The 16,207-nt window shown below is 39.4% G+C and overlaps 1 protein-coding gene across 1 annotated transcript; it reads left to right on the forward strand.

The window, feature by feature from the left end:
• Positions 1-7,256: 7,256 nt before the first annotated feature.
• LOC149816730 (homeobox-leucine zipper protein ATHB-13-like) lies at positions 7,257-9,661 on the forward strand. The gene is made up of 3 exons (XM_089987188.1): positions 7,257-7,494; positions 7,625-8,001; positions 9,157-9,661. Exons 1-3 carry the CDS (start codon positions 7,356-7,358, stop codon positions 9,526-9,528), a joined length of 888 nt encoding a protein of 295 aa, XP_089843314.1. The 5' UTR covers positions 7,257-7,355; the 3' UTR covers positions 9,529-9,661.
• The last annotated feature ends 6,546 nt before the right edge of the window (positions 9,662-16,207 follow it).

A 16,207-nucleotide genomic window follows, 5' to 3' on the forward strand; every position in this document is an offset into this window, starting at 1 on the left:
AAGAAAGAAGAAAAGTCAAGAATAGCTCTTTGACAAAGAGAATCATTTGAGTGAAAATAACAGAACATTATGAGAATCCTTCATTCGTGCATTCATATCATTCTTAAGGTTCTATAGGAAGTATTGTAACTTTTTGTTATTCACTATATTCCTTCTTTGTTGAAAGAAGTAGACCTCTGTGAAAGAGGGTGTTGTCCTTCTCTGTTGAGAGAAGAAGACCTCTGTGGAAGAGGGTGTTCCCTTTTTCTGTTGAGAGAAGAAGACCTCTGTGGAAGAGGGTGTTCCCCTTCTCTGTTGAGAGAAGAAGATTTATGAGGAAGAGGGTGTTGTACTATTTATCCGGTAACTCGGATGTTATAGTGGAAAGCTCAAGTGTTTTGCTTGGGGACTGGATGTAGGTCAGTGACTCGACCGAACCAGTATAAATCCTGTGTTTTATGTGTTGTGCTTTATTGCATTTATTTTTTAATTTATCGATCTATTTCATATTTCACTATTCACCCCCCCTCTAGTGGAATTTTAATAGTACAACTCTGTCTAGAGAAACCTTGGAACTCGATGATGCCTTGCTCCGCATATCGCAACATAGGTTCAACACCTGAAATCTGCATTAAACGGAGTCAGAACCACTAATGGTCTGGTAAGCAAGCAATCATACATCCATTCAACTCAAGTAAATGTGTTGACCACTCAGGGGCACAGTTCGCAATAATGACAATCAAGTCTTCACGACTTGGCGTATATCGCAAGAGCCTCCTCAAGGCTATGAGTTGAACATTCGCTCAAGTCTTCATGACTTAGCGCAAGCCTCTTCATGGTGGTGATTTGGATCTCTCGCTCAGGTCTGCACGACTTAGCTCAAGCCTATTCCGGCTAAATGTCGTGCTTAAGTCTTTATATTTGGTATATCCGTATCTCACGCATCCAAGGACAACTCCTCGAGCTTCGCTTAGTTGTGCGGATACAGTCTTTGCCCAGTCGATCCAGTCGTATATCGATCATGACACCTTCATAAAGGTTATGTAAGACTTGACACAACAACGTCCATCCACTCATACATTCAAGCATCGTTGAACCTAGAGCTAATGCATTATTTCGATATTTAACCTCTTTCACCCTTGGTACATGGGCGAAACATTGTCCGACATCAACTCAATGTTCTGAGGGTTGATTATTCCATGTATTTTAGATACCCCAGAGGCCTGTTGACCCTATCCATAGTAGGTAGGGCGGTATTCTCGTATCGAGAGAAGCCTACTAGGCCCACTTCGGATGCATTCTCTACTTGCAGTAGTTGGGTTCAATTCTTAGATCTTAAGGATAACCATGACCTCAAAACCCATGAGTGACTGAGGTCATCGTGGACTCTATCAGGTCAAAAGTCAATACGTGTCACTCAAAGCTATACCATCATTGTCATTCCACAGTGAGCATAATTCCTGAAGGGGTCTGTCAATCTTATGATTACTTGGTCAGATATTGCATGTCATTTTGGGCAGTCTGTGCCTCAGCACTATGAAGATATGTACCCGACCCCATTCAGTATGCCCCAATCACGGTCATCAATCGAAGGGGATACCCCTAACACAATCATCAACTGCGGGGTATATGCGACTTTAAGTTTTATTCATATGCATGCTTAACTCTGCTCTTGACGCTGCAGCCATCACGAGTATCTCACATCTTTCGGGTAGAAACAACACACTCTAGCTCTGTGGCCCCTACGAGTTTGGTTGTATAACAGTTCTCAATGAGCATGCATATGACTCGATCTCAACGGATCGGCCGCTCGACATATTTTTAAGTAACGAACTCATAACCTAGTCAAGACGTATCCACTACTCTGATGCAATGACCCTTACGAGTAAGGTGCCCTTACAGGTATCAAGGAGACGAGTCATTCTGACATCATTTTAACAACGGGCATCGTTGTGCCATTTAACCAGTTCTGGCAGCTCTTCTGCCAACTATTTTGCCAGCACATCCCCTGCTCCAACGACAGGAGTGCGACAATCTTTTTTAAGTTGTAGAAAGTGTTCAACGAATTGGGTAGCAACTCCTCTGTATGATGGAGTAACCTGCTACGTTCTTTTTGAGCTATTTCTAGCTTCTTCAAAAAATTTAGTAACACTTCCTCTCTTTGATGGAGAAAGCGTGCATTTCTTTTAACCATTTCAGCGACATCTCCCCTCTTTGGCGTGAAAATTGATGCGCTTAACTCGTGGATGGATACACACCGTCATGCTTACCCCGCATCCATCAAGGTTGATTGGAACCATGGGCCATAGCCAGGCCATACGTAATTGACTTAGTCTTTATGAAAAAATAGTTTTGCGTAAAAGCGAAGCCTTTCCAATAGAGGCTTTATTCGTCAAGCAAAATCTTGATCGAGAAGCGGTAAGGGAATCACATCGATGATTTAAAGTTGATCTCCATTTGAATGCTCATTTATGCACCATATATGTAATATAAGCAGAAGCGTGTGCTTTATATGGTGATGGCGTAAAAGAAATGCATATACTTATTGTTTGGGGTGTGTAACCAAACAAAATAATATATATATATATATATATATATATATATATATATATATATATATATATATATATATATATATATATATATTTGCAGAAAGTAGGAGTCTTGACATCATTCAATGCAATGATGCAAGTTAAATGCGTAATTGGAAGTGAATAATCAGAAATTGCAGAAAGCAGGGAACCTTGGCATCATACGACGCAACAACAAATTGTAAATTACACGAGCCTTGGTGATATAAGACGCGATGGCTATTTCCAGATGATATACACCAAGTTTGATATCCAACGATAGTTATAAGGCGAGCGAGTGAATACCGAAGTGTCCTGAATAGCTCAACCAAAAACTAAGGTGAGATACCATTTTTAAGAACGCATATACTGCATATTCAACATATATATCTAACGATAGTTACGATACGAGCGGTTGAACACTGAATTGTCCCAAAGGGCTCAACCAAGAACTAGGGTCAGATACTACTTCAGAAGGTATATGCTATATACAAACAAGCAAATACTTGAGAGAGATGGATCAATGAAGCAAACTTACTTCAAATCGCGGAAAAAACAACTCTGAGATGCTCTGACTGCTTCGAACTGAGCTCGAACCTTTCTTCGAGAGGCCAGACTAGGTCAGATGAGGTCAACTTAGTTGAGAAAGAGGTAGAACAGGTCAAGCTACTCAACCTATGTGGTTTGAACCAAACTGGATTTGGTCCAAGTCAACTGGGTTCAACAGGTTCAGACTTAGCCCAAGCTGGTTGGGTCTGGGTTTAGAAAATCAAACCAAGGTTTAGGACCAAAAAGGACTTTGACTTTGACTTCAAACCCAACTAGGTTCAAGTCAAGTCAACTAGGTTTGGACCAGGTCAGGTGAGCTAGGACCAGGTCAGACTTATAAACAGGTTCTACAATTCCAACCCCAACATTTGCATTGTTATATTTAATCGCCTACCTTATTTGAATGCATTTCAAATACTTGTCTATGTATAAAATGACATTTTTGTTAATTTCTATTAAACAACTCATCTTATGTTATCTTATGGTCATTCGTTAGGCAAATAAACAAAGCATTTCTGTCACTCTTTTTTAACTAAACAAGTCATTTTTTTAGTGAATAAACAAGTCATATGACTGATTTTAGGACAGCTTTTTAGCAAAATATCTCTTATAAAAGCATGTGGCTAAATGTAATAACCAAAATGTCAGGTGGATTCTCATAAATAGTTGATAAGTTAAGCCACTTTTAGTAAATTACACTTTCTTATGATGTATTTTTTTGTTCTTTTATTTAATATGGAAAAAACACTGTTATTGTTTGGACGAACTGTTATGGGCCTAGAAGTGTTGCATTGATGGTGGACCTTAGTTGGGTATCCACGGTGTAAAACTTCATGGGTTTCCCCTCTCCCCCATCGGTTATAGTTTTTCATTTAGCTTTGGCCTTACAGCAAAGGTTTGCACACTCCGGGTATCAAACTCTCTACTTCCTTCAACTTGAGAGGCATCACTCCCCTGCCTATGCTCGACCGACTTTGAGTGAAGAACCATCACAGAAAGAAGAAACTTCCCTCGCCTAGTCCACAGTGACCTCTACGCTCCAATCTCTTCATCAGTAGTTACAACTTGTGTAGCTCCAGTTGTAGGCGCCGACTTTAAACCAGTCCACATAGCCACGTGTGGCAGAGCTCCTGTGGGCTTTCTTATGTTGTATAATTTAAATTTTTTAGTTTCAGTTTTTCCATAATTGACTTTATATCAAAATTTTATCTTTTTCCTTTACAATGTTAACGGAATTAACCACAATATTTCCATGGCATGATTGATTGCCTAGAGATTCCTTCTGATGGATATTTTAAGGGCGATAAACAATCCTTATAGTTTCCCTCCAAGTAGAAGCACATGTTTACATGTTTATACTTTTATTTGTCAGTAGGAATGTCCACACTAAAACAAGTTGCGTCTCACTCTCTTCCCTACCCAAAGATGAAAAGAGAACACTAAAAGAATACTTCCATCTTTGTTTACTATGATTTCCTATAGAATACTTCCAACTTTGATTACTATGATTTCCTACAGGCACTTCTTTTTGTGTCCCACTATGCATTTTACAAGCCTTTTTCGCTTTTATTATATTATAAGTCTCCCTTAAAGTGTATGAATCATATCATATAGCCCAACCACGAAAATGAAATCAGTAGTTTTTTATAGAGACAAACAAGACAGACAAAATAGCATAGAGAGCCACTGGCCCTTTGATTCTCACAAGGAGGGTGGTGTGGGGGCTCCAGATCTACAATCCGTGACTATGGGCTCAGAAGAAATCTACCCTCTCAACGTGGTGATGTCATGGAGGCACATGGGGTTGCAACCTTGAACACTGTAGATTGGTGGGGAAGCATGTGAAGGGATGGATTTGAGCAACATTCAGGAACATGGTCATATTCCAATCCACAAGCCGTCCCTTTCATGCTTACAATAACATGTGAGAGCTTCATTTTTTAACATGTCAACAAGGGGAGTGGGAGAAATAGGGTGTGGGGCCCCTTCCTCCCCACAACCCCACAGTGACACATATGGGCCCACAGCCCCACCAAGAAACCCAACTAGTGCTACATTTGACGGTCTGGATGCTCGGAAGGCCATGTAAGATCGTTTGAGCATACACGTATTTGGATCAAGGGCTGTGATCTTTTCAAAGGCAATGGTTATGATGTACACCTATCAAGTAGTTGGAGATGTCCACGGTCATTGTTTTTTTTTCTAACAAAGACGATGGGGTAAGACATGATTTCTGAATTCCAACGAGGATGCAGCATACCTTTCACCAAGAGCTAAGTGCCAAGGATTTCCACATCAAAAAGGTGTCAGTACACAAGAATAAAGCTGGGGTAAACAGTTGCAAGTTACTCTCCGTGAGTCTTGGTGATATGACAATTAAGGTACTGAAGCGCGGAAGAACCATCACTTGGATATTTGGTATTTCATATATCCCGTGAACATCCTTTTCAATGTTACTAGGTGATGGTTAACTTTAGCCATCTAAAAAAAAGGGCTTGTTTTGATGGTATTAAGTTTGGAAAGGGCTCTTTTTTGTCATTTGATTTTGCCATATCAGTTTAAAATGTTATTGCCTTCACAAATTGTAAAAACCTGGTTAACCCCTCCCCCCCCCCCCCCCCGCGACATTTGGGGCATAATGATATATAATGGATCCTGCCCCAATATAAAAGTTTGTGATTTTACTGTATTTTAATTACTGTTTTTTTATCCAAGGAGAAACCGTAGCTATGTTTTATTGTTTGCTTGTAAAACTCATTGAGGTACCCCATCCCTGCTCATTTTTTGTTTTTGAAAGAAAGAATTTATTTTAAATTTTTTGAAAGAACCCCTCCCTGCTCATTAAGAAAGTATTCTCGTTGATTCGGCTTTGTGGCAAGAGATCATGCACACCCCAGGTATTGAATTGTGACATTCTTCAGCTTGAATGCTTTAACCCGACCCACCAAACCAGGTTAGCATGCTAGTGACCCCAAACATAGGGTATCAAATCTAATTTGCTTAGTAACATAATAATCAAAAATTTAAATTTAAAGTAAGTCCACGCTTAAAAATTGAAAAAATGACCCTCACATAGGAACATTCAGATGCCCCAGAAAATCTAGACAGAAAATAAAGCGACAAATACATTAAGCAAAGAACAAAGGGGCCCGGTGGTCAGATCTGGGAATAAGAAAATGATAAGCAATGCATGTGAGAAAAAAAATGGGGAAAGGATGAGATATTGCTGACAGGTGACATGGGAATTGCTGTTGAATTGAATGAGGATGAGAGATGTTGCAGAAAGGGCTAACGAAGGGCAGCTTTCACCCATAAGGGCTAAGGTGGAGATGAGTTGGGACGTGACGCCCATTTTCATGTGGTCAGGCCATGGGCCACCAACACGAAAACACGGACAAAAAACTAACTTCATGTAAAACTTTTTTGGTTTTATTTTAACTTTGATTTTGAAAACTCTAGCGTTATGGTAGTCTTTGTTCAATGTGAGAGGTGGTAATGGATGAGAAGGAACCAGATGCATGATCCCTGTAGGTGGGTTAGGTAGCAGGGCCTGCACCTATAGGACCCATCTCCAGATTCCTCTCTCTCTCTAATACCATATTGCCTACTGTTCAAGTGAAAAGTGAAAAATAAAAACATCTTCGAATAAAAATTATTTGCTAAAATCATCAGTTACCTGCATGACAAATCTCTCTCTTGATTATCCCAAAATCTCTCTCTCATGCATTATGCAGATAAAAAGAAAATCGCAAACTTTAGGGTTGAAAGTAATACATAAGCAATCTTCAACTCCCACCCTACAACCCACAGGATTAAACTTTCACAAAGAAATACATTGTTATCCAAGATCTCTCGCTATCTCTACCCACTATATTTTTCATATATTTTATTTCTTCTTCACTAAGGTGGGCCGGGAACCTATTATTCCAGTTCATTTCAATATAAGAAAAAGAGAAAGACACTCCCCTTCCCACCCTCACTCTCTCATTAAATGTGAGAAAAGAAAAAGACACTCCACTTCCTACCCTCACTCCCTCATTAACCGCATCTCTCTCTCTCTCTCTCTTATATACTCAAACTTTTCCTCCACTCAGCTTTAATCGGCTCCGGTGTTTCTCTTTTTCTTCACCATATTTCCATTTCATCAAATTATTGATTTCAACATCTCTCCAACCTGATGATCTCTCCCATCTTTATCAGTGATCAAAACTTCCACGGGATGATGATGAAGCCTGAGCCATAAGTTGCCCAGCTGGGATGGCTTTCTTCCCCACCAATTTCATGCTGCAAGCTCCCCCTCTTCCACCATCATCATCCTCCCATGAAGATGATCATCAGCACCCTCCTCCCAATGTCATCCCAATCATGCCTACCTGCACTCCCCATGATTTTCATGGTCACCATCTCTCTCTTCCTTTTGTGTCCTTAATTGTCTCAGCTCAACTTGAATAATATTTCTCAGTTAATTATTCGTTTGTCTATTAGTAGTTCCGTCTGAATTTCTGTGTTGTGGGCATGTGGTGCAGGTGTAGCATCATTCCTAGGGAAGAGATCCATGTCCTTTTCAGGGCTGGAGATGTGTGAAGAGATGAATGGTGATGATGATCTATCTGACGACTGCTCCCAAGCAGGTGAGAAGAAGAAGAGGCTCAACATGGAGCAGGTGAAGACACTGGAGAAGAACTTTGAACTGGGCAATAAACTCGAACCAGAGAGGAAAATGCAACTGGCTAGGGCTCTAGGATTGCAGCCAAGGCAGATTGCCATATGGTTCCAGAACAGGAGGGCAAGGTGGAAAACCAAGCAATTGGAGAAAGACTATGATCTCCTTAAAAGGCAATATGAAGCAGTCAAGGCCGATAATGATCTCCTCCAAGCCCAAAACAGGAAACTCCAATCTGAGGTAACCTAATCTCATGAAGTTGGTTTTTATCAACCAAAACCAACTAGATCAAACCATCAATTGATCTCTATTTTGTTCCTTGTTTGCTCTTCCAATTAATTCTGAAGTTGGTGAAATGTTTGGGGGGGGGGGGGGGGGGTGCAATATGGCCCTCACCGTTGCACCTGCTAGATCCAAATTCAGCACCATTGTTGTAAAGTAGGACTGATGGATCTTATAACATACTAGTTGGAGATGATCGCTGCCATTATTGGTTTGCTTAACTTCAGACTTCTGATTGGATCTGATCTAATTGAATATCATCAGTACTAGTTCGATCGTTTCTATTTCTGTTCTTTTTTCTTTTCGTTTCCTCAATATATAAATTAAGCAGCAATACTGAAAAGCTTGCTGCTGCTGAACTGAACATGCATAAGTTTGGAACTCTTGAGGAATAGCGCCTCTAGTCCCGGCGGGTTTCAGTCAATTATTCCAATTAGATGAGCAACCGAGGCTCTTTTCTTTTTCTAAATTAATTATCAGTTGATCTTGAAAATTTTCATCACATCTGTGATCAAGAAATTAACTTTCATTTATTTCCAACTTCCAAGTTGTAGGTTTCTGGAAAATGGGGTGCAAAATAAATGCACTGAAGATGAGGTCAACCATCCTAGCGTCACTCTTATCTTGGAATACTTTAACCTCAAGTGTTGGTGGAATCTGGTGAAATAATGTGAAGTAGATCCATTCGATAGGATCATCTAGATCTTCTTTTTCTTTGAGTGTTACTTGACCCAGCGCACATTTCATGGCTCCCAAAAAGAATCTTCTTTTAATTTTTCTGAAAGAATCGTGTCCAAAGGGAATCACTTCCCAACTTTCAAAATTTCCCCTTGTTTGTCAGAAATTTGGTTTTGAATTCATGATGAGAATTTTTCAACCACGAATGACTGTTTTTCATCATTTCCCGTTTTATTATCAATATCATTTCTTTGTACTGCATGGAAAGATCATGATAGCAAGAGGGCAGTCTTCATCAAAAGCATCTCTGACTACTGCTATATGAATGGAGCTTTATGCCTTGAATTGTGTTTGCAAAGAAAGTAATCTAAATCTAGGATTATATTATTGTTTCATGCTATTCTTGGAGTATTAATTAGATGATCGGATTATCAGATCATGGTGCTGAAGAAAAGCAGAGAAACAGAAGCCATCAACCTGAATAAGGAGACAGAAGGATCATGCAGTATCAAAAGTGAGAACAGCTCTGATCTCAACTTGGACATATCCAAAGCAGCAGTGGACAGTCCAATATCCCCACATGCCTTGAGACCCATTTATCCTCCAATAAGGCCAGCAAATGTTGTCCAGTTCCTTCAGGGATCCTCAAGATCAGACCTTTCATGCCAGAAATTTATGGCCACGGCCACCTCGACTGCTGGCGAAAACACGGTACAGGAGGAACCATTCTGCAACATGTTCTGCCCAATGGATGATCACTCTGGCTTCTGGCCATGGACTGATCATTCCCCTCACAGTTTTCATTGAGACCATCTTCATCTCTGCAAAAAAGCCTCTCCGCTTCCTATCTTTTAATTTTTTTTTCCTTCTCTTGCTCTGCTGTATTCATGTCTGGTTGGTGTATAGAAAAACAAAAAACAAAAAAACCATTTCATTTGCATTCTAGCATGATCGAAGAAACACAAAAGCCCGGGAAAGCACTCCTTTCTTTCCTATCAAATGCTTGAGTTTAGCCTTTTTTTCGGAGCTGGACTGCAATCTTGTATGGCGTCAGTAAGATTTTTTTCTGTCAAGTGAGGAACCGACGGGATCCTTCCTTTTCTTTCTTACAGAAAAGAAAAAAAGCCTATTTATATTGAAGAACTAATTCTGTCATATTTAATTTGGCTGTTAATCCAACGTAATGAAGATACTATTGCATTCATAAAAAGCGGAAAAGCCACTGAGCGAACAGACAATTGAGCTGTGACCCCACATCATAACACTGCAAGAGTCTCTAGTCTCTTTCACAGCTATCCACCCAGTAGAAAGAAACTCCAGATATTTGATATCTTTCTCTTTGAATGAGATCTCAATTCCAGTTAATGTTTCATTAGATACCTTACAACTAGAATCCCTCCTTTTCCGATCCAGTTCCTCCACCACTGCCAACCCCAGTTAGATTTCATGATTGTGAGCTGCGTCTTCTCAAACAGACCTCCTAGATGCATTCAGATAGGAAACATGCCTTGGATCGTCCTTTTCAAATATAAAAATATTCAAGTCAAGAAATTTTGTTACATTCTGCCATTGATTTTTAAAGATCTTAAAATTATACATGCAACGTCACAATCACATGATCCAAACTTGCTTTCTATCATGCAATATATTGACATCATATCTGTCAGGTTTGATCGAAAAAAAAAATCAGTAGCTATGAAAAATCATGGGCTCTACTAGGAAGGCGTAGGTGCGCTTGGAGATACATGTATATAAGGAAAATGTGGGCTGCACTCATGAGTTCCATTATTATTATTATTATTGTTGTTGTTATCGTTATTGCATAACTGACACTCTAGATTCTATCTGTGTTTGGTACGTAGTATAAACTGGCCTTAGATCATGTTTTTCTGACATGTATGTCAAATTCTCTTTGGGTTGAAAAATCAATGAACTACAATATATAGAATTTTTAACCCTTAAAAATCCTATTTTATGTCAGAAAAATAAAATTTGAGTGGATTTTTATTATACTAAACACATCAATAGTGTTAGATTTAGTCAAAACAACCTGCGCCTAAGAGTTTCAGCTATGGGTTTAGAACCAACTATAGTAGTTAATAATTTTCAATATATACACACTATACTATACAGAAGTCAGTTGCATTGTATATACAGTATATCCACTCAGGCTAACCACAGCAGATGCATGGACGGACATTTTGCACAAACACATAACAATGAGTTTTAGTGGTGGTCTTGCCCGCTGCGGAAAACCATTTTTGCAACAATTCTTTTAAGGAGGTGCACATGCATTGCACACATGGGCGTTCACCCATTGCGGTTGCTTCCTTCAGTGAAAAGATGAGGTGCAATATGATGGTACAAATATTTGTGCATTAAGCACCTGATCACCCTCCATCTTGGGAACAGAGCCAGTTGTGGGGCCCAAGGCTTGAAGAAGGCCAATCAAGTGCTTAATGCACAAATATTTGTGCAATCATATTGCACCCGATCTGGACTCCCTCTTTCATGGGTAAACAACCGCCTAGTTGAAACTCATAGTGGAGGTGGTTTTGATCAAATTTGACCATGTGGATGTTTTCAGCATGATCAAAATAGTAAGAATTGGCCCTTGGATCATAGTTTTCGATGTAATAATATGTTTTTTTGATGTTTATTATTATTATTATTTTGCATAGCTGACCCTCAAGGTATGATCTACATATTTGGTTTAGTAGAATCTGGTCTTAGATCATGTCTTTCAGACATATATATCAGATATTCCTAGGGTTGAATAATCAATGAGCTACAATATACTGAAATTTCAACATTCAAAAATCGTATTTTTATATATATAAAATTTTATCATAAGGGTTGTTTCCTATTATTTTGATCATATAAACACAACCATGGGTTAGATTTGGTTAAAACTACTTGACTCCATGAGTTTCAATTACAGCATTCAGAACACACAAGAGTAAATATTTTCCTCTCTCATATGACACTCACACACTCCTAAAAATAAATTTTAGTGGCAATGATACCTGAGGCTAAAAGTTTTAGGCAGGCAGACACTCATCACGGAGGCACGCATTCACCCGATTGCTGGTAGGCAAGTATGCCAAGTTATATATATATATATATATATATATATATATATATAGTGAAATGCATAGCTGCTTGATGAATAGTGCTGACCATCCATCATGCGTGTTGATGAACTGTCAGTGCAAAAAAAAACGAAAAAAAAAACACTTTTTGGCACAAAAATGGGTAAAAATACCATTTAGAGCACTGCTAAAAGTCCCAGTTCTGCTGAGAACATTAGCTACGCTCAAAACTGCAGCTAAAGGTAAAAGAGACACACGCTACATTACAAAGTGAAAGTATGTAAAGTCCTTCGAACCTGGCACAGAATGTGGTTTCGTTCCGTACATGGACAAGGTTGGGCCTGAGTTTGCAAGCCACTTTCAAATGAGTGGGCCAGCTAAGTTTCAGGATTGGCCACGCCATTACCAGCTTTTTGCTTGCCATAGAAAATGTGTAGGCCCATTAGGTAAACAAGCCAACTTTAGGGAAACATTGGCCTCACATAAACCCGTACTCCTAAGGGCACTGACATAAGTTTTTTTCACAAAAAAAATGAATTTGAAGGGGCCACGCAATAAAGGATATGCTAAACCATTAAATAATCATGAATTTTCCCATCACATTAGACATAACAAGTTACCAAGTCCAATACTTTCAGTAGGAGGCACTGGAATTCATGAACTTGGTTGCAATGAAAGTTTGTTCATACTTAATTTCCAACTGAGCAAGTTCACAAACTATATTTAATTCCTGATATTTCTAGAAAGTTTCTACAAATAATGACATCTATTACCCGCAACAAACCAAGTTCAGAAGTGGTATGAAATGTAGAATCTAGATTTGGCATAGTGGGGTGGAGCCTTGGCCACTAGATGCGTGTTCAAGGTTCCATTCCCATGAGTGTCTCGTCTCTGCGCAAGCCAATGCGCAGCATAGGCCATGGGGTCAGGGGTCCTAGTCTCGGAGTTTTATGCCACCAGAACGAGGACCGTAGGTAAGGTAGGCTGAGCAAGCGCGACCAGGTCTTCTTGCCTGGTGCGGTTTCTTCGGATTATAAATAAAAAAAAAAAAAACTCCCCATTATAGTTTGCCTAGGTGTCCATGGATTATCCAGAATTTTCTAAAATCTTAGGGATTGATTATCAGAAACAAGGAAAAAGAAAAAAAGAAACAAGTAAACAAGGACTTTGGAAGACTGGCCTTATGCATAGAGTTCTCTACGATGATTAGTTGTGTTATTGTCTTATTGTTTTGTTTGCACAAGACACAGTTCTCCATTTTTCTTGGATTCTCTCTGTTATTTTGTTTGCATTCGTTGTTCGTCCTCATTGTGCTGTCTCTCTCAATAGAACTGTTGATGGATAAGGTCTGGTCCGGATCCAATGCAGATCTACTTTGATCAGTTGGATCTGGACCTAAGTCAAGGTTCAACTCTGTGGCACCCCAATCATATTAGGTATGAAATTTGGCACGCATATATATTTAGTGTCTAAGCTGGTAAAAGTGCAATCTCTACATATCATCAATTTGTTAGGTTTCAGTAATTAATTTGGTTGGATGTGTTTCCTAGGATTTTCTACAAAGCTGACCTGTGAAGAGCCCCACCCAATATTTTATGCATGAATAATGCTAGAAAAGATGTCTTTTGTTATTGAAACCCCCTTTTCTTGAAGAAAGGTTTCAATTCAAGTTTGAATCTTCTATAGAGACCACCGATCAACTTGGTTCTTATCAGGCTTTGAGCAAAAGCTTCAAGACTGATTCAATTAAAGGGTTTTCAATTGATCCGATAGTACAATACAATTTCCTTGATTGGTTTTTCACACACACACACAAACGCGTGAATGCATGTCTCACACACACACATACGGCCATGTCACACATACTTGCACGTCATAAAGAGAGAGAGAGAGAGAGAAATGAATGACAATAACATACCTTGTGCATGTGCGTTCAAGGAGAATCGCCAAGGGATTTGACAAGGCAAACTGGGGAGAGATTTTTTCTGGTAGCAAATTGATGGTTCACACCTCGGAGTAGTCTAGGACGGGGATACAAGATTTTGGGTTTAGGTGAATTGAATAAAAATTAGAGCGGGCTTGGGGGAGTTGGGTATTGTGGGGGACGGGACTCTAGAGTAACTTTGGTTACCGGTTTCGGTATCATGTCCGTGCCTACGGCAAAAGGGAATATTTTTTTCCTCTCAAAAAAGTTCAAGACTTAAAGTAGGGGTGTCAACAGGTGGGGTTTACCCGTACCAAACCCTATAGGGCCCGGGTATGGTGATAAATAAAAAGACCCAATTAATACTCGGGTCAGGACCTGAAGGTTCGATTAATACATGTATCCGGGTATAGTTTGTGAAATTTTATACCAGACCGGAGCCCAACCCAAGTTTTGATTAAGACCCATAATTTTTCAATGTAAAAACGATAAAAATATTATTCACGTACGGATTAATGCATACAACTTTCTAGGATACCCATTATTTTGAAAATCTCTCGTTACTTGTTTTGGCCTGTGTGAACCAATTGGTTGGGGTATAATTAATACCTGATCTAAGACTGGGAAACTCCAAATCAAATTCATCTAAAAAAAACCACCTCTGAAGAATCTCACATACGGGATGTCATCCATATGATGCAAAACATCATATTCGATGAGGATGAGATATATGGACATGGATCGAAGCCTAATCTCGAGGATGAGATACATGGACATGGATCAAAGAGAATATTTTGTGGATGACTTCCTGCCGAAGGGATACGATAACAAAGATGGTGAGACCCCTCCAAAATTCCTAAAGTTCAGTAGAAAGGAGAACCCAATGACTCACTTGTCCTTATTTATGGAAAGTATGGATAAATATCAAAACAATGATAGAAGGCTAATTAATTGGTTCTTCAGAAGCTTGAAGGGATAGACATTGGAATGGTTTGTCATCCTAAACCTCCAAAATATCAGAGAATTTAAGCAGGTCATCAACTTGTTCATGGAATGGTTCATATTTAATATTGAGGCCCTTCCTACCATAAGTCAACTTTATAACCTGAAGCAGAATAAAGAGGAAGGTTTTCATGAGTCCATCACCTGCAGGATGAGGAAGCTGATTTCAGACTCCCATGCATTGGTCATCTTGATGGACAACTTTTTTCAGCTTCTACGAAGCCTCATCAGCATGGCTCAGATTGAAACATATATTGAACTTATTAAGAAAGCTACCACCTTTGAGGTAGGCATTCAAAGAGGAGTGTATAACGGGTTCCTGAAACACAAAAGAGACAACAATGTCTACCAAAAATTGAACTCATCCAAGGGTAATGTCAACACTGTTCAAGGCCATTAAAAGCAGGGCAATAACGATCAGAAGGCGAGCAACTAGAAGACCGCCCCAAAAAAAGTGAACTCAAATGGAAATAGATATGGTGAAAACCCAAAATAAATTAAGGACAAAGTGTTCTTCAAGTTCTAACAAGACCGATCTGACGTTTTAGATCTTTTGTTGAAGAAAAGGTTAGTATAGTTGTCTGAGGTATCAAACCCACCATAGATGAAAGGAAATGATCTGACTAAGTATTACTGGTACCATAAAGTTGTGGGACACGACACCGAGGATTGTTTTATCCTCTGGCATATTATCTAGGATAATATCAAAAGTGGCGACTTCCTTATAAATCAAGAGCAAGAACAATCCTAACAAAATGAGGACATAAACTACAATTAGGAGGAATAAGTTCAAGCCTATGAGCCTAGAGAGGAATGGTCCCTAAAACAGGAGAGCGAGCATAAAGCATCAACCAACACAATGGTCTATATTCCTTGAGTCATCTCATATAGTGACGGTCTCTGGGGGCATGAAAGTACAGAAAAGATATGTCCCACAGAAGAAAGAAGAAATTTTAGGGATGTCCTATCGTATAACACTGATTTTCTTGGACCCACCAAACGATCATACTAGGGTCTTCCCTCCTATGTCCTGTAAGAAAGATCACATCCTACAAAAGGACAGTCTCCCTATGCTCTCACCCAAGGAAAAATGTTTGGGAGGTGGGGTGAACCAAGTTAAAAAGAGTACACCCTTATTCCTTCACCATATCATCTCACAACACAACAGCCTCAAGCATAAGAAGAGGATACATGATTATCAGTTTAGAGGCCACCCTTAGCACAAACAAGTCTCTGAATATCACAATGGGTGGAGAATTGCCTTAAACATGAGGTATCAACCTTTTAAAGAATTGGGTAGAAACCAGAAGGGTGTCACAAAGCCTCTCCCAGCAATGTCCAAAGTGGAAATCCATGGTTTAGGCTATATAGGGCTTGGACAAAAAAAGAGTAAACGGAAAAAGCTCACATGGGTCTTAAAATATCATTTCAGAAAGAGGTCAGCTCAATAGAAATGTCTGTCATAAAA

Source organism: Nuphar pumila, chromosome 14, assembly GCF_984573655.1.
Source record: "Nuphar pumila chromosome 14, dmNupPumi1.hap1.1, whole genome shotgun sequence".
NCBI lineage: Eukaryota > Viridiplantae > Streptophyta > Magnoliopsida > Nymphaeales > Nymphaeaceae > Nuphar > Nuphar pumila.